Source organism: Oncorhynchus kisutch, linkage group LG12 (genome assembly GCF_002021735.2).
Source record: "Oncorhynchus kisutch isolate 150728-3 linkage group LG12, Okis_V2, whole genome shotgun sequence".
Classification (NCBI taxonomy): domain Eukaryota; kingdom Metazoa; phylum Chordata; class Actinopteri; order Salmoniformes; family Salmonidae; genus Oncorhynchus; species Oncorhynchus kisutch.
Genome location: NC_034185.2, coordinates 40,049,226 through 40,075,884, shown reverse-complemented (window position 1 = coordinate 40,075,884; position 26,659 = coordinate 40,049,226). Strand labels below are relative to the sequence as shown.

Here is a 26,659-nt window from a genome sequence, read left to right as displayed (position 1 = left end):
ATATCACTGTGTTGATGTCTCAGTGGTAAAACAGTACTGCTTGTCATTTAGTGCTCCAGGTCTAAACCTCTTTCATCTGGTTGTTAATGTCGTTGGGTATTGATTAACAGAAACGGTATCAATAATTAACTGAAGACAATAAAAATCCCCACATCCTCTGTCACAATGCGAACCCTTCAGTCTCATTTACATTCCTTAAAGGATGCTGGGCTGGAAAAGATCCAATGATTTCACTGTGGCTTTCTGTGGAAAAACAGCACATGATAAAGTAGCAGCAGCTTTTTCCACCTTGTTTCCACCTCCAGCGTATATCACATTATTGTAGGATTAATGCTAGTTTCCGCTGATTGAAACCAGTGGTTGAATGTCTCTGGTGATTATGTGTTTTGCAAGGTGCTATTTACCGTTGACTCTCACTTCTTTCATTCCTATCTTTTGAACCTGCTCTGGCACAATTTAGTGCTAATACAATGTCGGTCTGTATTGATCTTTGTTTTTACCGCTCTCTCTCTTCCCCTGTGTCAAAAGGCCTGTGTATTCATATGTGTTTTGTTTCTTACAAATGGAGATCAAGACAGAGTATGAGGAGTATTCCTTTTCCCTCCCACTCATTCTTCATTCCCTTGTTCCACGCTCCTCTGCCCTCCCATTAATTCCCCCCATCTCTTATTTTCTTCCTAGCCCCCTCTACTTCAACCTCCCTCCCTCCCTCCCCATCCCTCCTACTCGGTTCTACCCTGTCTTCCTCTACCTGGTGTGATAGGAGGTTCCTCTGGGGTCTGGTTAATGATCCAACACTGGAGCTGCTGAGCAGACAGACAGATAAGGAAAGACAGGGGGAGTGGAAGAAAGGGAGAGAGAAGTAAGAGCAAGAGCCAGGTGAGATCAGAGAGAGGAGAGTGAGGGAGAGGAAAGATAAAGGATTAGGTGATAGTAGTCAGCGTGTTAGTGCCTGTACAGGTGAGTGGACTCTGAATAGGATTTCCCTTCAAGCTACAGGTGGAGAAAGCCTGATACAGGACCAACACAACCCTTATCCTTAGCTGGATTTAGAGTGCTGGAGGAAGGTCTTGAACCTCATGTGAAGATCCATGTGGTCACCCTAGCTACACAGACCTCCGTCCTACCCCTCCTCTCTTCATAGACTACAGGTGAGTCTAACTTTAGTCTTTTCCCCTGTAGCATCAATGTATTTGTGCCAAAATTAGATCTGTTGGCGCAACATCAGAACCCAGTTGCAACTAAATGCATCTAGTTTTAATGAGCTCAGGTTGTGACTGTAGTGACTGGCTTGGGGGCCAGTATACTTTTTAAACATGACTGACATACACTTCACACCAATGAATTCATATTTTCCATTTAGAAATTAAATAGTTTTGTCTATAATTACAGAGTGGAAAATGTAGTCTCTTTATCTACTTTATTATGGTTAGTTGTTTGCTGGGTGACTTTACAATCACTGTAATACCATGTCTAATCTCTGCCCTGTCCAATGTTCAGGGTGAAGTAAAGGTAATTGGGGTCACGTGAAGAGCGGGCGCTAGGCAGTGCGAGATGGCATCGGAGGAGATGGCTGTTATTTGACGGGCTCTGAACCAATTGTGCTATTGTGTGTGCTTTGTCGCATTATTTATAACTTATTTTGTACATAATGTTTCTGCTACCGTCTCCTTTGACCGAAAAGAGCTCCTGGATATCAGTACAGCGATTACTCACCTCGTACTGGACAAAGATTTGTTCTTTAAGGAGTCGGAACGAAAGGATTTACTCAGACACCCGACAAGGCCCAAATCACCTTCATTTCGCAAGAGACAGATATATTGGGGATGTAAGTCGGGGTGCCTTGTAAGGATCCGACAGCGAGTGGGTAATCCGCCTCCACCCTCAGTCCTATTTGCCAATGTGCAAACATTGGATAATAAGTGGATGAGCTCCGATCAAGACTATCCTACCAACGGGACATTAAAAAACAGTAATATCTTATGTTTCACTGAGTCGTGGCTGAACAATGACATGGATAACATACAGCGGGCTGGGTTTTCAGTGCATTGGGCAAGATAGAACAGCTGCCTCTGGGAAGACAAGGGGTGGAGGTCTGTCTATTTGTCAATAACAGCTGGTGCACGAAGTCTAATATTAATTAAGGAAGTCTCAAGGTTTTGCTCGGCTGAGGTAGAGAATATTTTAATCCGTTTTAACTCAAGTCCACCAGCATATTACGTGCACAACCAGAGGAAAAATAACTCTAGACCACAATAAATCCACACAAGATCTCCCTCGCCCTCCATTTGGCAAATCTGACAATAACTTTATCCTCCCGATTCCTGCTTACAATCAAAAACTAAATCAAATTGTATTTGTCACACGCGCTGAATACAACAGGTGCAGACCTTACAGTGAAATGCTTACTTGCAAGCCCTTAACCAACAATGCAGCTAAGAAAATATAAAAAAAGAATGAAGAGATCATTTATTATTCTTATTAAAGAGCAGCACTAAATAACTATAGCAGTGCTATATACAGGGGGTATCGGTACAGAGTCAATGTGCGTGGGCACCGGTGTTGAGGTAATATGTACATGTAGGGAGAGTTATTAAAGTGACTATCCATAGATAACAGCAGAGAGTAGCACCAGTGTTCCAGAGGGGGCGGGGAGCTGTCTCATGGTTGTCAGTGATCAGGCCTACGTAATGATGGTGTTGGAGTTCTGCCTGGCCGTGCAGTCATAAGTGAACAGGGCGTACATGAGGGGACTGAGCATGCACCCCTGAGGGGCTACCGTGTTGAGGGTCAGCGTGGCAGATGTGTTGTTACCTACTCTTACCACCTGGGGGCGGTCCGTCAGGAAGTCCAGGATCCAGTTGCATAGGGAGGTGTTTCGTCCCAGGGTCCTTAGCTTAGTGATGAGCTGTATGGGCACTATGGTGTTGAAAGATGAGCTATAGTCAATGAATAGCATTCTCACATAAGTGTTCCTTTCGTCCAGGTGTGAAAAGGCAGTGTAGAGTGCAATAGCGATTGCATAATCAGTGGATCTGTTGGTGCAGTATGCAAATTGGAGTGGGTCTAGGGTTTCTTTGATAATGGTGTTTGATGTGAACCATGTAGAGGAAAAATAAATGCACACCTATTTACAAAAGGTGCTTGCTAGCGGAGTGGAAAACTTGAAAAAAAGGAGAGACATTGGATCTGTTGGGACGGTATGTGGGTCTAGGGTATCCAGGAGGATGCTGTTGTGAGCCATGACCATTCTTTCAAAGCATTTCATTGCTACAGACATGAGTGCTACGGGTCGGTAGTCATTTAAGCATGTTACCTTAGTGTTCTTGAGCACAGGGACTGGGTGGTCTGCTTGAAACATGTTGGTATTACAGACTCAGACAGGGAGAGGTTGGAAATGTCAGTAAAGACACACGTCCTGTATTGGCACTTTACCTGTTTGACGATTCTTCGGAGGGCATAGCGGGATTCCTTATAAGCTTCCCAGGTCAGATTCCCGCTCCTTGAAAACCGCAGCTCTACCCTTTAGCTCATTGTGAATGTTGCCTATAATCCATGGGTTCTGGTTGGGGTATGTACGTACAGTCACTGTGGGGACGACATCCTCGATGCACTTGTTAATAAAGTCAGTGACTGATGGGATGTACTCCTCAATGCCATTGGAAGAATCCCGAAACATATTCCACTCTGTGCTAGCAAAACAGTCCTATAGGTTAGCATCTGCTTCATCTGACCACGTTTTTATAGACCGAGTCACTGGTGCTTCCTGCTTTAATTTATGCTTGTAAGCAGGAATCAGGAGGATGGAATTATGGTTAGACTTGCCAAATGGAGGGTGAAGGAGAGCTTTGTGCAGAGTAAAGGTGGTCTAGAATTGTTTGTACATTTCGTTTAAATGTTTGTACATTTAACATGCTGAAAGAAATGAGGTCAAATTGATTTAAAGTGCATTAAAGTCCCCGGCCACAAGGATCGCTGCCTCTGGATGGTTTGCCTGTTTGCTTATGGCGGTATACAGCTCATTGAGTGTGGTTTTAGTGCCAGCATCGGTCTGTGGTGGTGTGTCCACAGTGACGAAAAAGATGAACTCTCGAGGAAGATAGAGTATCTTATGATAAGCTGGAGACCACACTAACTCAGGCGAGCTAAACCTCAAGACTTAGATACCTTAGATATCGTGCACCAGCTGTTGTTTAAATGCATTGGCCTCCGCCCCGTGTCTTACCAGAGGCTACTGTTCTGTCCTGCCTTAGAGTTTATTACCCTCCAGCTGTATGTTATTTATGCCGTTGTTCAGCCAATACTCCGTGAAACATAAGATATTACAGTTTTTAATGTTCCGTTGGTAGGATAAATGTGCTTTCAGTTCATCCCATTTATTTGCAAGCGATTGAACATTAGCTAGCAGGACGGAAGGCAAGGGCAGACTAGCCACTCATTGCCTTAACCTCACAAGGCACCCTGATCTCTTTCGTGAAATTTCCATTTCCTTCTCCATTGAATAACTGGGATCTGGGCCTGGTCGGATATCTGCATTATTTCCGTCTTGTCCGACTCATTAAATAACTACTCTTCGTCCAGTTTGAGGTGAGCAATGGCAGTTCTGATGTCCGGAAGCTCTTTTCGGTCATAAGAGACGGTAGCAGCAACATTATGTATAAAACAAGTTATGAACAAAGCGAAAAACCCATCAAAGTAGCATGATTGGTTAAGAGCCGAAAAGACGGCAGCCTTCCCCTCCAGTGCCACCATCAAGCTGGAAGTAACCAGTGACTTGCTCAATACGGAAGTGGTCAGTTGACACAGATGCTAAGCTACAGGTCTATTTTGCTAGCACAGACCCAGAAAATGTTCTGGGAATCTTCTGATGGCATTGACGAGTACACAACATCTGTCACTGGCTTCATCAATAAGTGCATCGATGATGTCATCCCCACAGTTACCATAAGTACATAGCACAACCAGAAACCATGGATTACAGGCAACATCCGCACTGAGCTAAAGGGTAGAGCTGCCGCTTTTAAGGAGCGGGACTCTAACCCGGATGCTTATAAGAAATCCCACTATGCCCTCAGACTGCCCTTAAACAGGCAAAGCGCCAATACAGGACTAAGATTGAATCGTACAACACTGGCTCTGATGCTCGTTGGATGTGGTAGGGCTTGCAAACTATTAAGGACTACAATGGGAAGCACAGCCGTAAGCTGCCCAGTGACATGAGCCTACCAGGCGAGCACAATTACTTCTATGCTCGCTTCGAGGCAAGCAACACTGAAGCCTGCATGAGAACATCAGCTGTTTAGGACGACTGTGTGATCTCGCTCTCCATAGCCGATGGGAGTAAGAGCTTTAAACAGGTCAACATACACAAGGCCGCAGGGCCAGACAGATTAACGGGACATGTACTCCGAGCATGCGCTGACAAACTGGCAAGTGTATTCGCTGACATTTTCAACCTCTCCCTGAACGAGTCTGTAAAACCAACATGTTTCAAGCAGACCAACATAGTCCCTCTGCTCAAGAACACTAAGGTAACCTGCCTAAATGACTAACAACCCGTAGCACTCGCGTCTGTAGCAATGAAATGCTTTGAAAGGCTGGTCATGGCTCAGCATTCAACACCATAGTGCCCTCAAAGCTCAGCACTAAGCTAAGGACCCTGGGACTAAACCCCACCCTCTGATACTGGATCACGGTGGTGTGCTTAGTCCCCCCTATACTCTCTGTTCACCCATGAATGCATGGCCAAGCACGACTTCAACACCATCATTATTAAGTTTGACAACGATGAGACAGCCTATAGAGAGGAGGTCAGAGACCTGGCCGTGTGGTGCCAGGACAACAACCTCTGCTTCAACGTGATCAAGACAAACAAGATGATTGTGGACTACAGGAAAAGGATGACCGAGCAGGCCCCCATTCTCATCGACGGGGCTGTAGTAGAGCAGGGTGAGAGCTTCAAGTTTCTTGGTGTCCACAGCCAAAAAAACTATCATGGTCCAAACATACCAAGACAGTCGTGAAGAGGGCATGACAACGCCTAAAACCCATCAGGAGACTGAAAAGATTTGGCAAGGGTCCTCAGATCCTCAATAGGTTCTACAGCTGCACCATTGACAGCACTGGTTACATTACCGCCTGGTATGGCAACTGCTCGGCCTCCGACCGCAAAGCACTACAGAGGGTAGTCCATACGGCCCAGTACATCACTGGGGCCAAGCTTCCTGCCATCCAAGACCTCTACAACAGGCGGTGTCAGAGGAAAGCCCATAAAATTATCAGAGACTCCAGTTACCTAAGTTATAGACTGTTTTCTCCGCTACCACACATTAAGTGGTACCGGAGCGCCAAGTCTTGGACCAAAAGGCTCCTCAACAGCTGCTACTCCCAAACCATAAGACTCCTGAACAGCTAATCAAATTGCTCCCCGGACTATTTTACGCTGCTGCTCGTCACTGTTTATTATCTATGCATAGTCACTTTACCTCTACCTACTTGTACATATTACCTCAATTACCTCGACTAGCCTGAGCCCCCGCACATTGACTCTGTACTGGTACCCCCTGTATATAGCCTCGCTACTGTTATTTTATTGTTTCACTTTAATTATTTGTTATTTTTCTATTTTCAACTTTATATTTAACTTTAAGTAAATACTTTCTTCACAATTATTTTTCTAAAACTGTATTGTTGGTTAAGGGCTTGTAAGTAAGTATTTCACTATAAGGTCCAGACCAGCGGAGATGGGTGAATTGAAACATTGAGGAGGATGGGAGACAACAAAGTGTGTTTCAAAAATCGTCAAAGACCAATTATTTTAACCTAAAGCATTTAATAAAGACATTTATAGTACAATATTATGGGGAATAGGAATGAGAGGGCTACTTACACAGTGTTGGACAGAGATCACAGCAGGGATTTAATGAGGGTATGATGCATGAGTTGAGGTGTTCAGAGGCTTGACCAGTACAGAACAGGATTTGACTGGGAAAACAAAAAACAATAACACACTACAGAGTAAGACAAAAGAGCTAAGAATGAGTTAGTCCAAGCAAGGAGTAAAATCATTGATGTTTAATAATGCGATTGTTTTTGTGTATGTGATTGACTACATACAATGAGCTAAAATTGATAAGGCTACTCAAAGTGCTTGGAGAGGAAACATTCAATGTGCCAGTGGATGAGCTGGCACGTGAGACATGGCTTAAATTCAGGTAATGAGAGAGTTGACAATGGTAGTGGAGTGAAGTGGTCATCGCCTCTTAATCAAGGAACAGGAAGGGACTTGGCTGTTAATGAAGTAGCAGATACATTCCATTATAGCTATGCCATCATAGGTTTGGACAACACATTTCTCTATGAAGTCAAACACAGCCTGAGCATCTCACCCACTTCAAAATAGGCCAAGAAACGTTCCTGAATAAAGCCCTGATTATCCACATACCTGACGATAACAGACAACTGCAAGCAGACTGGTGGCACCATAGGACCCAGAGTGGTGGGGCAATTTTTACCCCCTAGGTCCTGGAGTTGTTCCTTATAAGTTAACCTAACTAGGAAAACTCTGAACCCTTTAAGGTATGACAGTGATTAATCAGTTGTAAAAAAGTTTCATATGGGCTGTGATTGGACCAGTTTTTCCTAATCAGGTCACTGCAGCTTCCTTATATTTGTTCATATAAATCATATTTAGATCGGATTAGGAGGGGGATTTCCTCTACCCAGACACATAGACAACAGAACTCACAGGGCTGAGCTTGCTTAATGCATGTTTGCATAATGCAGGCCTATGCAACTGTTGGCCTTATAAAACATTTACTCACATCTGTCATCACGATTATGTTGACTGATTAATTTTGGATTGAAAACATATAGGCAGCCTAGCCAGCCCAATTTGAATATAAACTACATTTGATCACATTCACATTTTCTCCTGACACAGAAATGGACTATAAATACTTAACGTTACCAATTAGTTTACCCTCTCCTGATGGAATGTTATGCTGAAAAATAGTCTAAATTTCATCCCATACAGCATGTCAGATTTCTGATGTTTAGGTGTAGAGTTTTTGCTTGGGTCTGTCCGGAGTGATTATGTGTCATCTTAGCTAAATAAATACTGGAGGAAAGTGGAAAGCCTACTTAAGCAAACGTGAAAAAATGTGCTGTGTCAACCTCTCTCTTTAATCCACATTTTCATGCATGATGCGATGGACGCTATCAAATCATTCGGAAAAGACAGTCACAAGTTCAATATGTGGGCATTCATACGCTCCCTGCTTTTGTTTTGCCATTTAGCTGAACAAACGATGTTCTTCAGGTCACTGTACACACCTTTCGACTAAGGCTCAGACTTTCCAAAAAGCAGACAAGGCCAGCAATACAGGTGGCTTGATGAAAGGCTCCCTGTTAACCAGCTTTACTATTGATACCAGTTGATATTGAACACCCTCACATTTTCATCCTTCTTCATGAAACTGATCTCAGGCAGAGGTCGACCCTCCAGTGTTGCCAAACTCATTTTCAGAGTAAGTTGCTAGAGGCAGGTTGATTTGTTGCTAAAATACATTGTGATGTCATTGCATGATAACGTAAAGCTGCGTCATTACGTAGAATACACAATAATGTTACTCAAATTGACTGGCCATCTCAGCAAAAAATATGATTTGACATTTGTTCAGGTACAGACTCCCACTGTTTTCTGTACTTCTGGCTGTACAATTTTGATTGAGACATGTTGATTGATGTTGTAAGTTCTGTTCAAGATCAAACATTCGCGACCAACTATATTTATTGAGTTTGGCTCGTCGAACCAACAATGATTTGCAATTTGCAGAAATTGCTTGCTGCCTGCTACTGCCTATGCACGAGCTGAGTGCCTGCTGCTGATGTCACTCACAATGCACTTTTGCAGCCAGGCACGTGTGTTGTGACTGAGTGCGTGACAGAGAAAATCGTTTTTGTGTCATTTAGAAGGAAAATACGTGCATTTTATCGTTTGAGTCACGTTTCAAAAGTTACTAAGTACCTAAATGTGTTGCTAAGTGCTGTTAAAAAAAGAAGTTGCCAGGGTAGTCTGAAAAGTTGCTAAATCTAGCAACAAAATTGCTAAGTTGGCATCACTGCGACATTCACTTTTAATACGCCCCTTTTCTGTGTAACCCAGAGAATGAAAGGGGTTCTTCAAGCTGTCCTCTGGCTACACCATGATGCTACCCCACACAGTGCTGTTGAAGTTACTGTAGACTTTCAATGCAAAACTGTGTATTTTACTCAATTATTTGGTGACATATGAATATATTTAGTATAGTTGTATCTAAAAATTAGAACTTTTTTAATCTTTCAAATGTTTATATTTTTAGGAAATTTCACTGAGGAGAATGGTCCTCCCCTTCTTCCTCTGGATTCTCCACTGGTCTACATCTGTTGTATTCGGCGCATGTGACAGATAAAACTAGATTTGATTTGATGGGGATGTGTGTGCTAGGCTAACCCTGTGATTTGTTTGCATGGATGCTAAATGTATGCTCTGTCAACAGAGACCAAAGCAGTTTTTTATTGACTACTAAATTAGCCCTCGCAATCAGTGCAATTGTGAACTGGTCAGTGTATTTGGGTAGGATTTTTTGTTCACAGCTGTGTGTGTGTGTCCCTGCTAGCGTGTGCATGCATACTCATACACATGAATGGCCCAGGGAGATGTACTGTATATGCACAAACACATTCAAGAAAACACAAACAATTAGTGCTCCCATGAGAGAGTGGGTTTGTGTTTAAAACATGCACCAGCCAATTATTCCTGCACACACCAAAAGGTAGCTGTCACACCCTGACCATAGTTTGCTTTGTATGTTTCTATGTTTTGGTTGGTCAGGTGGGCATTCTATGATCTGAGTGGGCATTCTATGTTGGATGTCTTGTTTGTCTATTTCTATGTCTGGCCTGATATGGTTCTCAATCAGAGGCAGTTGTTAGTCATTGTCTCTGATTGGGAACCATATTTAGGTAGCCTGGGTTTCACTGTGTGTTTGTGGGTGATTGTTCCTGTCTCTGTGTTTTGCACCAGATAGGACTATTTTAGGTTCTCGCACGTTTGTTTTGTTAGTTTATTCGTGTACAATTTCTTTATTAAAGTACAATGAATAACAACCACGCTGCATTTTGGTCCGCCTCTACTTCACCTAAAGAAAACTGTTACAGTAGCTTTGATTTCGGAAACAATTATCTGATTTATGAGACTGCCAATAGGTACACAAATATTAGAGTCACAAGTGTTTAAGTGAATATAAACACAACATGACCATATAATTAGGATAGGACTTTACCTTAGTGAAAACAGTTTCTATATGCGTTGTCTTCCCAGGGTGTGATGGTATTTACAGTACCTCCTGTTGGTAGGCCATCAGTTATGTGCATTATTCATGATGACAGTGTAGAGATCTCTCGCTGAATGCTGGCTGTGTGCCAGTTTAATGACAGATGAGGCAGTGGTGTGTGTGCGCGCGAGTGCGTGCGTATGTGTGGGTGGGTGCATGTTTTATGCAACTTGTATGAGTACATGTGTGCATAAGCACTTACATTTTGTGTGTAAGCCTACATGTTAATTTGTTTTCCCATCCTCTGACTCCTCACACATCCTCTACCCCTCCCCTCAGCCATGGAGTGCCAGGTGGAGGAGCTGAGGCAGCAGCTGGAGAAACAGACCCTAGTCAACCAGGAGCTGCAGAAACACAACAAGGACCTGGGTACAACCACAATCACGACCCTGACCATGATTATGATCACAACCAAGTCTACAGCCATAAAATAAACCATGATCTAAACCACAACTATCACAACCAATGGTCTCCTTTCACCTCTAGAAAGAAGACTGCAGGAGACGGAGAAGTTGCTGCAGGAGCTTCAGAGTCATTACCATGACCTGGGTAAAGGGCTAAATGTGACTATGGCAACCCCCTGTGTGACGAACGGTAGCCATTTGTGTCAGATCACTAACCAAAGTGCAGCATGTATATTAACCCCATGTCCTGTGTGTGGTGTGTATCTATTCCAGAGTTCCCTGATCAGAGGATCAGTAATGAAGGGGGACTTGTGGTCAGGAAGAGCAGAGTGGCTGTCATGGCCCCTGAGCCAATCCCAGAGGATCAGCAGGAGATCATAAAGACTAAAGTCAAGAAGACCGTCAGGTGATTGGCTAGCGCTATGCATGCAGCATCATATGTACAGTATCATGTGTTATGTGACATCAGTAGAGTATGCTGGTGTGAATACATACAGAATGTCTCTTTCCACAGTGAGACGAGTCTGATCATCAAGGCCATCCAGAGGAATGACTTCCTGAGTCGCCTTGACGATGAGCAGATAACCATGATGGTGGAGCTCCTGGTGGCCATCGACTTCAAACCAGGAAATGATGTAATCAAGGAGGGCACTGAGGGAGACAGCATGTACATCGTAGCAGGTATGTGTGAATTTCTCAACCATATACGGAGAAACACAACGAACATTTCACAAATAAGGGTTGCTATGTCTGCTTACTATTTCCAATAAAATGATTGCTCACCTCTCACCTCTCAATGTCCCCCCTCTATCTCTCCCTTTAGCGGGTGAGCTCCTTGTCAGTCAAGCAGATTGTAGCCTTCGAACCCTGACCTGTGGGGATGTTTTTGGAGAGTTGGCTATTCTGTATAACTGCAAACGCACAGCCACAGTCAAAGGTGAGATGCTATTATAAAATGTGGATATTGAGAAGTACACAATATGGTAACTAACTGTGTACCTTCCTACATTCTGTGTTATGCATGTGCTGTACCGAATATTGCTTGTTATGAATTAATTGTCCCCCTCACTCCCATCGTCGTAGCCAAGACAGTGGTGCGTCTGTGGTTTATGGAGAGACAGATGTATAGAACCATCATGACCAACAAGTCCAAGAAGAAACGTGAACAGCTAATGGGCTTCCTAAAAACGTGAGTTTACACACTTAACCTTACAACTTGCACTCTCTTGGTCGCACACACATGCACCCACCCACCCGCACACTCTGCTAATTCTGCTCTGATATGCTTACGTATCAGGTCTCAGACTCTGAAGGCCCTAAATGACAGTCAGCTCTCTAAGATAATTGACTCCATGGAGGAGGTTTGTACTCAGCCATTTGACACACCTCCCCATACTAGATACATTTTCCAGAGCATTAACATCCAAATCCATATGAAATCTGTTCCTTCTTGTAGGTGAAGTACCAGAACAATGACGTCATTGTACGTGAGGGGGCGGAGGGCAACACGTTCTACATCATTCTCAAAGGAGAGGTACGGGGGACATGTTTGGCGGTTACAGTGATCCAAAACTAGGAAAGTTATGACACACAAATGGGCTGCTACACAGTCACTATGGGAGCTCTTTCTAGAGCACCCAGTTACATTGTGTTGAATAATTTATTTTAGAGTTAAACTAGTGGGAAAAATCTGAGTTTTCTTAATTTACTGTCATCCTAAAGTAAGATATTATATTAATTTATATTAAGTTACTTTCCATAATGTGGAAAGTATTTGTTACTACATTACAAAAGCTGACCCCATCGAATTGGGGGGGAATTACACATCATTTTTACCTCAGATTGGGGATGTAAAAAAAGTATAGTTTTATTTTATTTCACTTTATTTAACCAGGTAGGTTAGTTGAGAACAAGTTCTCATTTGCAACTGCGACCTGGCCAAGATTAAGCAAAGCAGTTCGACACATACTGTACAACAACCAGAGTTACACATGGAATAAACAAATGTACAATCAATACAGTAGGAAAGTCTATATAGAGGGAGTGCAAATGAGGCAGGCTAAGGGAGGTAAGGCAATAAATAGGCCATGGTGGTGAAGTAACTACAATTGAGCAATTAAACACTAGAATGGTAGAATGTGCAGAAGATGAATGTGCAAGTAGAGATACTGGGATGCAAAGGAGCTAAATAAATACAGTATGGAGATGAGGTAGTTGGATGGGCTATTTACAGATGGGCTATGTAGTAAACATAATAACAAAATATAAATTGTTTCAAACATCTTCAATTTTGTGCTGTTGATTTTGTCATAAGCGCTGGGGTCGCAGGACTGACATGCTGACCATAACGCTTGCGTTGCCTTGCCAGGCACTAAAATAGAGTGTCTGCATTGCCAGGCGCTAAAATAGAAATTGCTTCTATTTGTGGCTCAGAACGTGCTGCAATTCCTGCCTCTCCCATCTCCTCATTGATTTATGATAGCAGATACCCACATGCCATCTCCCCATTGGTTATTCTCAGGTGGGTGATTGAAAGACGAACTGAGGTCAGTCATCGTCATGGTAACTATGAAAGTTAAATGCCAATCGCTATATAAAGTCCAAAGAAGAAAATGTTTGGAAGCAGGAGAGATGACTAGAAACGATTCGGTTGACTGTTTTATGTGTGGATTAATTGTCGGAGTAGAGGACCTTGCGCATTTCAGGTAAAATAACAACTCAATGTTCATATCTCAAAACAAACAAGCTAGCTAAATATGATACATTAGCTAGCAACTGCAAGCTATATTTCCATAAATGTTTAATGCTTTTTGACCTTTTTTGCATTTTTCCTATTTTGTTGCCTTACAACCTGGAATTAAAATATATTTTTGGAGGGTTTGTATCATTTTATTTACAAAACATGCCTACCACTTTGAAGATGCAAAATATGTTTTATTGTGAAACAAACAAGGAATAAGACTTGAGCGTGCATAACACTCCTAAAGCCATCTTTTGCAGCAACTACAGCTGCAAGTGTCTTGGGGTATGTCTCTATAAGCTTGGCACATCTAGCCACTGGGATTTTTGCCCATTTTTCAAGGCAAAACTGCTCTCACTCCTTCAAGTTGGATGGGTTCTGCTGGTGTACAGCAATCTTTAAGTCAAACCACAGATTCTCAATTGGATTCATGTCTGGGCTTTGACTAGGCCATTCCAAGACATTTAAATGTTTCCCCTTAAACCACTCGAGTGGTGCTTTAGCAGTATGCTGCAGGAAGGTGAACCTCCGTCCCAGTCTCAAATCTCTGGAAGATTGAAACAGGTTTCCCTCGAATTTCCCTGTATTTAATGCCATTCATCATTCCTTAAATTCTGACCAGTTTCCCAGTCCCTGCCGATGAAAAACATCCCCACAGTGAAGCATGGTGGTGGCAGCATCATGCTGTGGTGGTGTTATCGGGGTGAGGCGAGGTGTTGGATTTGCGCCAGATAGTGTTTTCCTAGTTGGCCAAAAAGTTCAATTTTAGTCTCATCTGACCAGAGTACTTTCTTCCATATGTTTGGAGAGTCTCCCACATGCATTTTGGCGAACACAAAACGTGTTTGCTTATTTATTTCTTTAAGCAATGGCTTTTTTTATGCCCACTTCCGTAAAGTCCAGCTCTGTGGAGTGTACGGCTTAAAGTGGTCCTATGGACAGATACTCCGATCTCCGCTGTGGAGCTTTGCAGCTCCTTCAGGGTTACCTTTGGTCTGTTTGTTGCCTCTCAGATTAATGCCCTCCTTGCCTGGTCTGTGAGTTTGGTGGGTGGCCCTCTCTTGTCAGGTTTGTTGTGGTGCCATATTCTTTCCATTTTTTAATAATGGATTTAATGGTGCTCTGCGGATGTTCAAAGTTTCAGATTTTTTTAATATCCCAAACCTGATCTGTACTTCTCCACAACTTTGTTCCTGACCTGTTTGGAGAGCTCCTTGGTCTTCATGGTGCCGCTTGCTTGATGGTGCCGCTTGCTTTGTGGTGTTGCAGACTCTGGGCCCTTTCAGAACAGGTGTGTGTATATTTTTGTTTTAGAATTTTTTGAAACATGTATTTTTATTTTTTTCACTTCACCAAATTGGACTATTTTGTCAATTACATGAAATCCAAATAAAAATCCATTCAAATTACATGTTGTAATGCAATAAAATAGGAAAAACTCCAAGGGGATGAATACTTTTGCAAGGCATTATAGATATTCCATGAAAAATCTGCCATTTCCAGCTACAATTTACAACATTAATAATGTCTACACTGTATTTTTGTTGAATTTGATGTTATTTTAATAAACAAAAAATTTGCTTTTCTTTCAAAAACAAGGATATTTCTAAGTGACCCCAAACTTTTGAACGGTAGTGTTTATCTGACTAAACTATGAAAAACAAGAATTGTAGTTTGAATTCCGTAAAGTGAATTTTTTTTGCAAGCATAAAACACTGACACTACACATCAAAGTATATCTGACCAAATGATGAAACGCTAACATTGAATTTTTTGTTTGTTGTTGCCTATCAACAATGACAAGCCACAACGGTCTGACAACTTAGATGGAAATTTACAGAGGATAATAGAGGATGATATTGCCACTTCCATTTGCCACATCTTCAATTTAAGCCTACTAGAAAGTGTGTACACAGGCCTGTAGGGAAGAAAAAGCCATTCCACTACCTCTCCCTAGGAATAGTAAAGCCCCCTTTACCGGCTCAAATAGCCGACCAATCAGCCTGTTAACAATCCTAAGTAAAGTTTTTGAAAAAATTGTGTCTGACCAGATACAATGCTATTTTACAGTAAAAAGAATGTACAACAGACTTTCAGGATGCTTATAGGGAAGGACATTAAACAAACACAGCACTAATGACTGATGGTTGACTCAGAGAAATTGATGATAAAATGATTGTGGGGGCTGTTTCGTTAGACTTTAGTGTGGCTTTTGACATTATCGATCGTAGTCTGCTGCTGGAAAAATGTATGTGTTATGGCTTACATAATACAAATGTATTAATATCAAATCAAATTTATTTATATAGCCCTTCGTACATCAGCTGATATCTCAAAGTGCTGTACAGAAACCCAGCCTAAAACCCCAAACCGCAAGCAATGCAGGTGTAGAAGCACGGTGGCTAGGAAAAATTCCCTAGAAAGGCCAATACCTAGGAAGAAACCTAGAGAGGAACCAGGCTATGTGGGGTGGCCAGTCCTCTTCTGGGTGTGCCGGGTGGAGATTATAACAGAACATGGCCAAGATGTTCAAATGTTCATAAATGACCAGCATGGTCGAATAATAATAAGGCAGAACAGTTGAAACTGGAGCAGCAGCACAGTCAGGTGGAAGTTGAAACTGGAGCAGCAGCATGGCCAGGTGGACTGCGGACAGCAAGGAGTCATCATGTCAGGTAGTCCTGGGGCATGGTCCTAGGGCTCAGGTCCTCCGAGAGAGAGAAAGAAAGAGAGAAGGAGAGAATTCGAGAACGCACACTTAGATTCACACAGGACACCGAATAGGACAGGAGAAGTACTCCAGATATAACAAACTGACCCCAGCCCCCCGACACATAAACTACTGCAGCATAAATACTGGAGGCTGAGACAGGAGGGGTCAGGAGACACTGTGGCCCCATCCGAGGACACCCCCGGACAGGGCCAAACAGGAAGGATATAACCCCACCCACTTTGCCAAAGCACAGCCCCCACACCACTAGAGGGATATCTTCAACCACCAACTTACCATCCTGAGACAAGGCTGAGTATAGCCCACAAAGATCTCCGCCACGGCACAACCCAAGGGGGGGGCGCCAACCCAGACAGGATGACCACAACAGTGAATCAACCCACTCAGGTGACGCACCCCCTCCAGGGACGGCATGAGAGAGCCCCAGCAAGCCAGTGACTCAGCCCCTGTAATAGGGTTAGAGGCAGAGAATCCCAGTGGAAAGAGGGGAACCGGCCAGGCAGAGACAGCAAGGGCGGTTCGTTGCTCCAGAGCCTTTCCGTTCACCTTCCCACTCCTGGGCCAGACTACACTCAATCATATGACCCACTGAAGAGATGAGTCTTCAGTAAAGACTTAAAGGTTGAGACCGAGTTTGCGTCTCTGACATGGGTAGGCAGACCGTTCCATAAAAATGGAGCTCTATAGGAGAAAGCCCTGCCTCCAGCTGTTTGCTTAGAAATTCTAGGGACAATTAGGAGGCCTGCGTCTTGTGACCGTAGCGTACGTGTAGGTATGTACGGCAGGACCAAATCAGAGAGATTAGGTAGGAGCAAGCCCATGTAATGCTTTGTAGGTTAGCAGTAAAACCTTGAAATCAGCCCTTGCTTTGACAGGAAGCCAGTGTAGAGAGGCTAGCACTGGAGTAATATGATCAATTTTTTGGGTTCTAGTCAGGATTCTAGCAGCCGTATTTAGCACTAACTGAAGTTTATTTAGTGCTTTATCCGGGTAGCCGGAAAATAGAGCATTGCAGTAGTCTAACCTAGAAGTGACAAAAGCATGGATTAATTTTTCTGCATCATTTTTGGACAGAAAGTTTCTGATTTTTGCAATGTTACGTAGATGGAAAAAATCTGTCCTCGAAATGGTCTTGATATGTTCTTCAAAAGAGAGATCAGGGTCCAGAGTAACGCCGAGGTCCTTCACAGTTTTATTTGAGACGACTGTACAACCATTAAGATTAATTGTCAGATTCAACAGAAGATCTCTTTGTTTCTTGGGACATAGAACAAGCATCTCTGTTTTGTCCGAGTTTTATAGTATAAAGTTTGCAGCCATCCACTTCCTTATGTCTGAAACACATGCTTCTAGCGAGGGCAATTTTGGGGCTTCACCATGTTTCATTGAAATGTACAGCTGTGTGTCATCCGCATAGCAGTGAAAGTTTACATTATGTTTTCGAATAACATCCCAAAGAGGTAAAATATATAGTGAAAACAATAGTGGTCCTAAAACGGAACCTTGAGGAACACCGAAATTTACAGTTGATTTGTCAGAGGACAAACCATTCACAGAGACAAACTGATATCTTTCCGACAGATAAGATCTAAACCAGGCCAGAACATGTCCGTGTAGACCAATTTGGGTTTCCAATCTCTCCAAAAGAATGTGGTGATCGATGGTATCAAAAGCAGCACTAAGGTCTAGGAGCACGAGGACAGATGCAGAGCCTCGGTCCGATGCCATTAAAATGTCATTTACCACCTTCACAAGTGCCGTCTCAGTGCTATGATGGGGTCTAAAACCAGACTGAAGCATTTCGTATACATTGTTTGTCTTCAGGAAGGCAGTGAGTTGCTGCGCAACAGCCTTCTCTAAAATTTTTTAGATTAAATTAATACAAATGTATTATAATTATCCACTTAAATGTTTTCCTCAACAACAACAAAAATTGATGCGAACTGGGCTCGAACCTGAGATTAAAAAACACTATCAATTATAAGTCAATCGCTTTAGCAGTATGTGGCACCTAGAAGTGATAATGACAGCTATAGCCTACATAACTGTTGTTTTTTCAAACAATGTACAACAAACTTTCTTGTAAGGACCTCATTTATATTTTTTCTAAAAGAGCACACGGGGGTGTTTGAAACAGATACACAAACATGTGGATTTTGTCATATATGCAAACATTTTTAAATGTTGCCTAATGTTAGTAGTAGCTATTTGTATGGTCAAGGATTCACCAGTGCAATATTTCACGTCACATTTTGTTACAGAACAAGTAAACCTTGAGTTTGTAAATTTAAAATCTCTCTCTAGTGGCTAAGGTTGACCTATTTCTTGAAAATCTAAGATCTTTGATGGGCTGGAAGCAGAATTTGTGCCAGGATGTAATCACTGCCACCTGGTGAGGTTAGCATAGAGCTAACTTGTTCCATATCATGTTATCTGATGGGAACAGCTACAATTTAGCGTTTGGTCACATGCAAGTACATCAACTATATTAATTGGGTGATTACACATTTCCAGCGTGAGAAGCTGTTTAACTTTAACTGTGTGCTTATGTTTGCAAGTAAGACTCCACAGTTTTTTTACATCCTTTGTTTGATGATCATAGTGAACAACGACTTACTACACTAGTGGAGGATTGGAGTCTACAATACTCCTGCCTGTGCTTACCAACCCATGTGTTTACTAATGACAAAAATGTGTGTGTATGTGTGCCTGCTAATAATGCCTGCCTATGTGTGTGTGTGGATGTGTGTACGTGCATGTGGGCACGTGTGTGTGTCTGCCCTCAGGTCAAGGTGACTAAGAAGTTGAATGGGCAGGAGAAACAGATTCGCAAGATGGGCAAAGGGGAGCATTTCGGGGAATTGGCCCTGATACGGTAACCATGGATACATTAGTAGCTAAGGCTATGAATAGACTTCATGTTGTTCATTAAAATGACCTCGGTGTGCAGTAGCTATTAGTTAATGTGGCTGCTCATAAGTGTGGATCTGTATGTAACCCGCAGTGAAATCCTGAGGACTGCAACATGTACTGCTGTTGGCCCTGTGACCTGCTTCTCCATCGATAAGGAGTGAGTCTGAACAAGTAACATTACATTTCTTAATCGATTGGTTTATCGATTGATTGAATGACCAATGGTCTGACACGTTTTACACTTCCAGGGTGTTTGAGGAGACAATCCCCATTGAACACCTGGAGCTCCATGATGAGTGAGTACAGACACACTTGCCCCTTTTAGCAGTGCCCTTCTCCTCCTAGTTCTATGTTCACCACTTTAGTCTAGTCAAGCTGTGTAACTGTTGTCTGTGTCCCAGCATCAGCTCTAAGGTTTTGGAGGAGCCAGATGCTCCAGAGAAGACCAGTCCTAGTTCCTATCTGAGACTGAAGGACCTGATCCCCGTACTGTACCAGGAGGGGCGTTACCAGGGAGAACCTGTCACTCTCGGAGTGGGAGGGTTTGGTCGAGTTGAACTGGTATGTGTGTGAGTTTGGTGTTGTAGTTGTGTTTGGCAAGTTAGAGGCTGAAACCAACTGATTAAGTGTTTAATATTTATTAGGATCCCCAATTTGCTGCTACCGATGCAGTGGCTACTCTTCCTGGGGTCCAAACAGGAAACCCAACATTAAATACATAATATATATAAATACATAGCACTACATTTACATTTCAATGTAGCCATTCATCAGACACGCCCGTCCAGAGCGACCCACATCTAGTCAATTCATCTTAAGATAGTCGATACATAATACAATACAACATGCCTGTGTCTCTTCACAGTCCCTGTCGTGCCGTAAGGTGTTCTTCTATCTGGTTTTATTGCTAGCATGAGTTACCTGGGGTTGCAGAGTTACATTTAGTCATGGCTCTATTTAATAATGTGTGTTTCCCAGGCTCTATTCTGGACCTGGGGACTGTGAATAGACCTCTGGTTGCATGTCTTGTGTGATATCGATGATTGTCCGAGCTGTGTGCCAACTCCTTGAACAGACAGTTCGGTATTTTCAACACATGTAGAAGCGGTCATACAGTACAATACGTTTTGTAGGTGATTCTTATGTTGATGATGTAAAGAATATTTGGTGGTCTGCACCCATTAAGAAAATGACTGTAAAAACGGGTAAATCCACATGGATTGATGATGGGGGGAAAAATTGTATGGTTGAGGGGGATGAGGCAAAAGGTATGGCAAATATATCTGGCAGCACAACCGATTAGCAAACGTACTGCAAATTGAGAAATCATGTGAATAAAAAGAAGAAACTCTAATATTAAAGCAAAGATAAATGATATAAAGAATGATAGTAAAAAGCTTTGGAGCACCTTAAATAAAATGTTGGTCAAAATGGCAAACTCAGATGGCTTGTTCATCACAAAACCCACTACATAAGAATAATAAAGCCCCCTTTACTGGACTGTAGGACCTGTCTGGTTGACTGAGTTATCAAGAAATCCGAGCAACGCCTGATCACGGACAGACCTCTTCCCATTTTAGTGACATTGAGTTTGTTTTGACCATGATAGCTTGCTATCTAGGGTGACACCCAGCAGTTTAGTTTCTTCAACTTGCTCAATAGCCACATTATTCAATAATAGATCCAGATGAGATGTAGGGTTAATTCTCCCAAATATTATGCTTTTAGGTTTGGAGATATTCAAAGCGCCTTCATAAAGTTTTCACAATTTTTTTCCCACATTTTGTAGCCTGAACTTAAAATGGATAAAATTGCGATTTTTGTCACTGGCCTACAAACAATATCCCATAATGTCCAAGTGGAATTATGTTTTCTGAATTTTTACTAAGTAATAAAAAATGAAAAGCTGAAATGTCAATAAGTATTCATCCTCTTTCTTATGGCAAGCCTAACTAAGTTAATTACACTTGAATCATGTATAAATTGTTCCGTATACGTCAGGAAGCAGGTGCAGAAGGTGATTTCACTAATGATAAATGCAGATAAACAAAACATGACAAGCGTCCAGACCGTGAATCAAAACAAACCAATTCTGCCTGAAGACTGAGGCTACTGAGGGCTAAATAAAGGAGAGGTAAATCAAGGTGAGGATGAAGTCCAGGTGTGTGTAATGATGGGGAGCAGGTGTGTAGTAATGGTTGCCAGGGCTGGTGGTTAGTAGATCGGCGATGACGTGCGCTGGAGAAGGGGAGTGGGAGTAGGCGTGACATCAATACACCCAGTCAATACAAAGATACAGGAGTCCTTGCTAACTCAATTGCTAGAGAAGAAGGAAAACGCTCAGGGATTTCACCATGAGGCCAGTGCTGACTTTAAAACAGTTACAGAGTTGAATGGCTATTACTCCACAATACTAACCTAATTGACAGAGTGAAAAGAAGAAAGCCTGTACAGAATAAAAAAATTCAAAGAAATGCACCCTGTTTGCAACAAGGCATAAAGCAAAAGAAAATGTGGCAAAGCAATTCACTTTTTCTACTGAATACAAAGTCTTGCGTTTAGGGCAAATACAACACATTACTGAGTACCACTCTCTATTTTACAAGCATAGTGGTGGCTGCATCATGTTATGGGTATGCTAGTTATCGTTAAGGACAGAGGAGTTTGACGATAAAAAATAAACAGAATGGAGCTAAGCACAGGCAAAATCCTAGAAAACCTGGTTCAGTCTGCTTTCCACCAGACACTGGGAGATTAATTAAACTTTCAGCAAGACAATAACCTAAAACACAAGGCTAAATCCATACTGGAATTGCTCAGTTACAGTTCTGACTTAAATCTGCTTGAAATGTATGGCAAGATTTGGAAATGGTTGTCTAGCAATGATCAGCAACCAATTTGACAGAGCTTGAATAATTTTGAAAATAATAATGGGCAAAGATTGTACAATATAGGTGTGCAAATCTCTTAGACACTGACCCAGACACTGACCCAGAAAGACCCACAGCTGCTGTTGCTGCCAAATGTGATTCTAACATGTACTCACTCAGGGTTGTGAATACTTACAGTACCAGTCAAAAGTTTGGACACACCTACTCATTCCAGAGTTTTTCTTTATTTTTACTATTTTCTACATTGTAGCATAATAGTGAAGACATTAAAACTATGAAATAGCACATATGGAATAATGAAAAACATGTTAAAAAAACATGTTAAACAAATTCTTTAAACAGATTCTTCAAAGTAGCCACCCTTTGCCTTGATGACAGCTTTGCACACTCTTGGCATTCTCTGAACCAGCTTCATTAGGAATGCTTTTCCAAAAGTCTTGAAGGAGTTCCACATATACTGAGGACTTGTTGGCAGATTTTTCTTCACTCTGTGGTCCAAATCATCGCAAACCATCTCAATTGGGTTGAGGTTAGGGCTGTTGCGGTGACCATATTACCGCGACACCGACGGTCACGAGTCATGAAGGCAGTCAAATTCCACATGACGGTTTAGTCATGGTAATTAGGCTTCTCCAGCTGTGATTCTGCTGCCGGTTAGTAGTAGCATACCAAACCTACTAACTGCCTGGAATTCAGCACTCTATTGTCCCTCTAATCACTGTGACATCAATGCAAATGTATTCGAAAACCCAATCAAACACTCCATGAGAGCCCATGTTGCACAACATTTCTATAGGCTATGCAGAGTGATGCTAATAAAAATAGGAGGATCACATTAGCTTTCTATAGGCTAGGCCTACCATATTTCTTTCTCAACTTTCCTCATTTTAAGCACATAGCCTACCTGGCTGGCATGAAAATAAACCACAGGGAAAAGCATCCTCCTGTCGCTATTTAATTTCATAGATGACATGTAATTATTTCCCGCTGACCCTGTTTCGATACAGGTGCATGATAATGGTCCATTCTAAATCAAAACAAATGTCACCATATTATTGAGTATATGTAAAGACAAGATTAAGTCAAGAATAGTCTGATGGGTGACAATATTAACCTATCACTTGTGAATTATATATCACTTGTGAATGATGTCCAGCATAAGAAACAATGCCTTTTCAATCATAGTCACACACCTTATGTAGCCTAGCCCATAGGCCTATATGTTTTAATAAGGTTTTTATCACAACAAAAGTGTCCAAATAACTTAAAATTAAGCACATTAATCCGCTTTACAAAGGGTGTAGAGTCTAACTGGCATATATTCGTAGCGTGTGAGTTTCAAGTATGGAGAAGATAAATGTTTTTATTTTATTTCTCGCACTGAATAGTACTATGGGGGATTGTAGATTGACATAGGATAGTGTTTTTTCTGTTTGTTAGGCATACTCTTCTTGTTGGCTGACAAAGTAAATGTGAAAGTTTCTTCCAATATCTTCAATATGCACCTCGGAAATGGATAAGGACGCATGCAGGTGCATCCCCGATGTGTCTGTCTTAACTTGTAGCCTGTGAGAAAGACTTGTGACAGAGAGGCATGTGAGTGAGAGACGCTTCATATTGCGACTCACACTCAGGGAGAAGGGCACCACGCAGCACTCCGGGCTGTAAAAGGCATGGATTTTTTTAGGGTGCATTACTGCCACAAAGGGTATGCCGCTGTGAAATTTGAGGCATTATCTATTGCTATCTAGAGACTATTGGAGTGTGTAAAGCCTGCGCAAAAAAAAACTAAGCGGAGCTCATGCCTTTTCAAGCAACTTTTTTCAAATCATCATTAGTCTGATGCAGGACAAAGTATTTGTCACACCCTTGATCTGTTTCACTTGTATTCGTACTTGTCTCCATCCCCCACCAGGTGTCTCCAATCTCCCCTCATTGTCCCCTGTGTATTTATACCTGCATTTTTGGTTGTCTGTTGCCAGTTCATCTTGTCCCATCAAGTCCTACCAGCATGTTCCTGTGTCTCCTGTGCTCTAGTTTTAGTCTTTCCTAGTCTTCCCAGGTCTGACCTTTCTGCCTATCCTGACCCTGATCCTGCCTGCCGTCCTGTACCTGCCTGAATCTGATTTGGATTACGACTCTTTGCCTGCCTTGACTTACCTTTTGCCTGTCCCTTGTACTATAATAAACTCTGAGACTCGTCCTATCCGCCTCCTGTGTCTGCAGCTGGGTCTTAGCCTGAGCTGTGATAGTACGAACTGGCCATGACTGACCCAGCAGAATCGGACCAGCTCCGCAATGCTGTCTCCTCCCAAGAAGCCACCATTGGAAGACATGAGGAGTTACTGCAAAGCCTTATGGAGGGCAGAATGACATGACCATGCATGCAATACATTCCTGGAGCAATTCCGCGGATTCCTTACTAGGCAGCAAGCCACAACCGTAATCCCCCAGACTCTCAGCAACCCTGCCACCAGCAACGCTTCTTCCAAGCCTACCTCGGTGTCCCGAGAACCTCACTTACCACCTCTGGATTGCTACGCTGAAGATACTGGATCCTGCCAGGCTTTTCTCTTCCAGTGTCCCTCATCTTCGAGCTGCAGCCTTTTTCGTTCCCCTCGAACCGCTCAAAAATAGCGTACCTCATAACGTTGATGTCCGGGATGGCACTCGCCTGGGCTACGGCGGTTTGGGAGCAACAGTCCACTGTTTGCCTCAGTCTGGAGGAGTATGTGGCGGAGGTACGAAAAGTGTTAGATTCTCCATTGTCCAGGAGAGAGGCTGCTCGTACACTTCTCCAACTACATCAAGACTCACACATAGTGTGGCAGACTACGCGGTGGATGATCGCACGTTGGCGGCTGGAAGACAGCCTTTAACACGGCTGGCGGGCACTATGAGTACTTGGTTATGCCTTTCGGGACTGACCAACACTCCCGCTATGTTCCAGGCCCTGGTCAACGATATGCTTCGGGACATGCTGAACCATTTTTTGTTTGTCTACCTCGACGATATCCTTGTCTTTCCCCATTAAGCTCAAGAGCACGTCCGACAGATCCTTCAGCGACTCCTGGAGAAGCAGCTCTTCATTAAAGCGGAGAAGTGTGAATTCCATCGCTTCATCAACTCCTTCCTAGGATACGTCATCACTGTAGGACATATACAGATGGATCCCGACAAGGTGAGAGCTGTGGTCGATTGAACTCAACCCACATCCAGAATGCAACTGAAACGTTTCCTTGGATTTGCTCACTTCTACTGCTACTTCATCTGGGGTTACAGCACCCTAGCTTTCCCCCTCTCAGCACTCACTTCTCCCAAGTCTCCGTTCATGTGGTCTCAAGCAGCTGACCAGGCGTTCTCTGACCTCAAACATCAATTCACTACAGCCCCATCTTAATTCATCCAGACCCCTCCCGTCAGTTTGTGGTGGAGGTCGAAGCCTGGGATGTTGAAGTGGGGGCTGTCCTGTGCCAGTGTTCTACCCAGGATCAAAAGCTGCACCCCAGCACTTTTCTCTACAATAGTCTTACACCTGCTGAAAGGAACTATGATGTGGGGAATAGAGAACTGCTCGCTGTCAAGGTGACGTTGGAGGAGTGGAGGCACTGGTTGGAGGGGGCGGAACACCCATTCTTACTGTGGACTGACCATAACAACCTGGAATATCTCCGCACCGCCATTCTACTCAACCCTAGGCAGGCTCGTTGGGCCCTGTTATTTACCCGTTTCAATTTCACTTTCTTCTACCACCCGGGATCCAAGAATGTGAAACCTGACGCACTTTCACATTTGTTTAGCCCCGCTACTACTCCGTCTGACTCTGAGACCATCCTCCTTACCTCCTGTCTAGCGACTGCACTCGTCTGTGGTATAGAGAGCCTGGTCCATATTGTGCAGCCGGACGCCCGTAACACACTTCCCGGCTCGGCCACTGGTCTCTTGCTCTTCGAATGATCCCCTGCTCTTCCCTGAGCAAGAAGAAGTTAGCATACCCTCTGCCGAGATGTTCGTCCACCGCTATCGCCGTACCTGGAAGAGAGCCCGGGCCGCTCTTCTGAAGACCACATTCAGGTATCAGCCACAGGCTGATCGCCACCGGATCCCTGCTCCCCGCTGTTGGCACGAGCAGAGTGTATGGCTTTCCACTCGGGACCTGCCCCTCCGGGTGGAGTCCTGTAATCTTCCCCCCGTTTCATCGGTCCTTTCCCCATCTCAAAAATCCTTAGCCCCTCTGCTGTTCGTCTTCTGTTGCCCCACACCGTCTGTATACATCCCACTTTTCATGTGTCTAGGATTAACTTGTTATTACCAACATCCGGTGAAATTGCAGTGCACAAAATTCTAACTACAGTATTATATATATTTAACTTTCAGAAAATCACAAGTGTAATACATCACAATAAAGCTTAACTTCTTGTTAATCCAGCTGTCAGATTTCAAAAATACTTTACGGCGAAAGCACACCATGCAATTATCTGAGGACAGCGCCCCGCATACAAACACATGAAAAACATATTTCAACCAGGCCGGTGCGACACAAAAGTCAGAAATAGCGATATAAAAAAAGTCTTACCTTTGATGATCATCTTCTGTTGGAACTC

At 43.0% G+C, this 26,659-nt stretch overlaps 1 protein-coding gene across 2 annotated transcripts in view; it reads left to right on the top strand.

The window, feature by feature from the left end:
- Window positions 1-847: 847 nt before the first annotated feature.
- The window catches only part of LOC109900319 (cGMP-dependent protein kinase 1-like), a 44,514-nt gene continuing 18,702 nt past the window's right edge, over window positions 848-26,659 (top strand). Inside the window, exons 1-14 of one of the 2 annotated variants that reach the window (XM_031837543.1) lie at window positions 848-1,151; window positions 1,501-1,512; window positions 10,656-10,745; window positions 10,863-10,925; window positions 11,054-11,186; window positions 11,295-11,461; window positions 11,604-11,717; window positions 11,864-11,969; window positions 12,078-12,141; window positions 12,237-12,314; window positions 19,038-19,126; window positions 19,256-19,321; window positions 19,413-19,460; window positions 19,566-19,725. In XM_031837543.1, the coding sequence (XP_031693403.1) occupies window positions 10,658-10,745; window positions 10,863-10,925; window positions 11,054-11,186; window positions 11,295-11,461; window positions 11,604-11,717; window positions 11,864-11,969; window positions 12,078-12,141; window positions 12,237-12,314; window positions 19,038-19,126; window positions 19,256-19,321; window positions 19,413-19,460; window positions 19,566-19,725 (1,176 nt within the window). In that variant the 5' untranslated portion in view covers window positions 848-1,151; window positions 1,501-1,512; window positions 10,656-10,657. The remainder of the gene's footprint in view (window positions 1,152-1,500; window positions 1,513-10,655; window positions 10,746-10,862; window positions 10,926-11,053; window positions 11,187-11,294; window positions 11,462-11,603; window positions 11,718-11,863; window positions 11,970-12,077; window positions 12,142-12,236; window positions 12,315-19,037; window positions 19,127-19,255; window positions 19,322-19,412; window positions 19,461-19,565; window positions 19,726-26,659) is intronic. The other variant, XM_020496011.2, reaches the window with a different exon arrangement.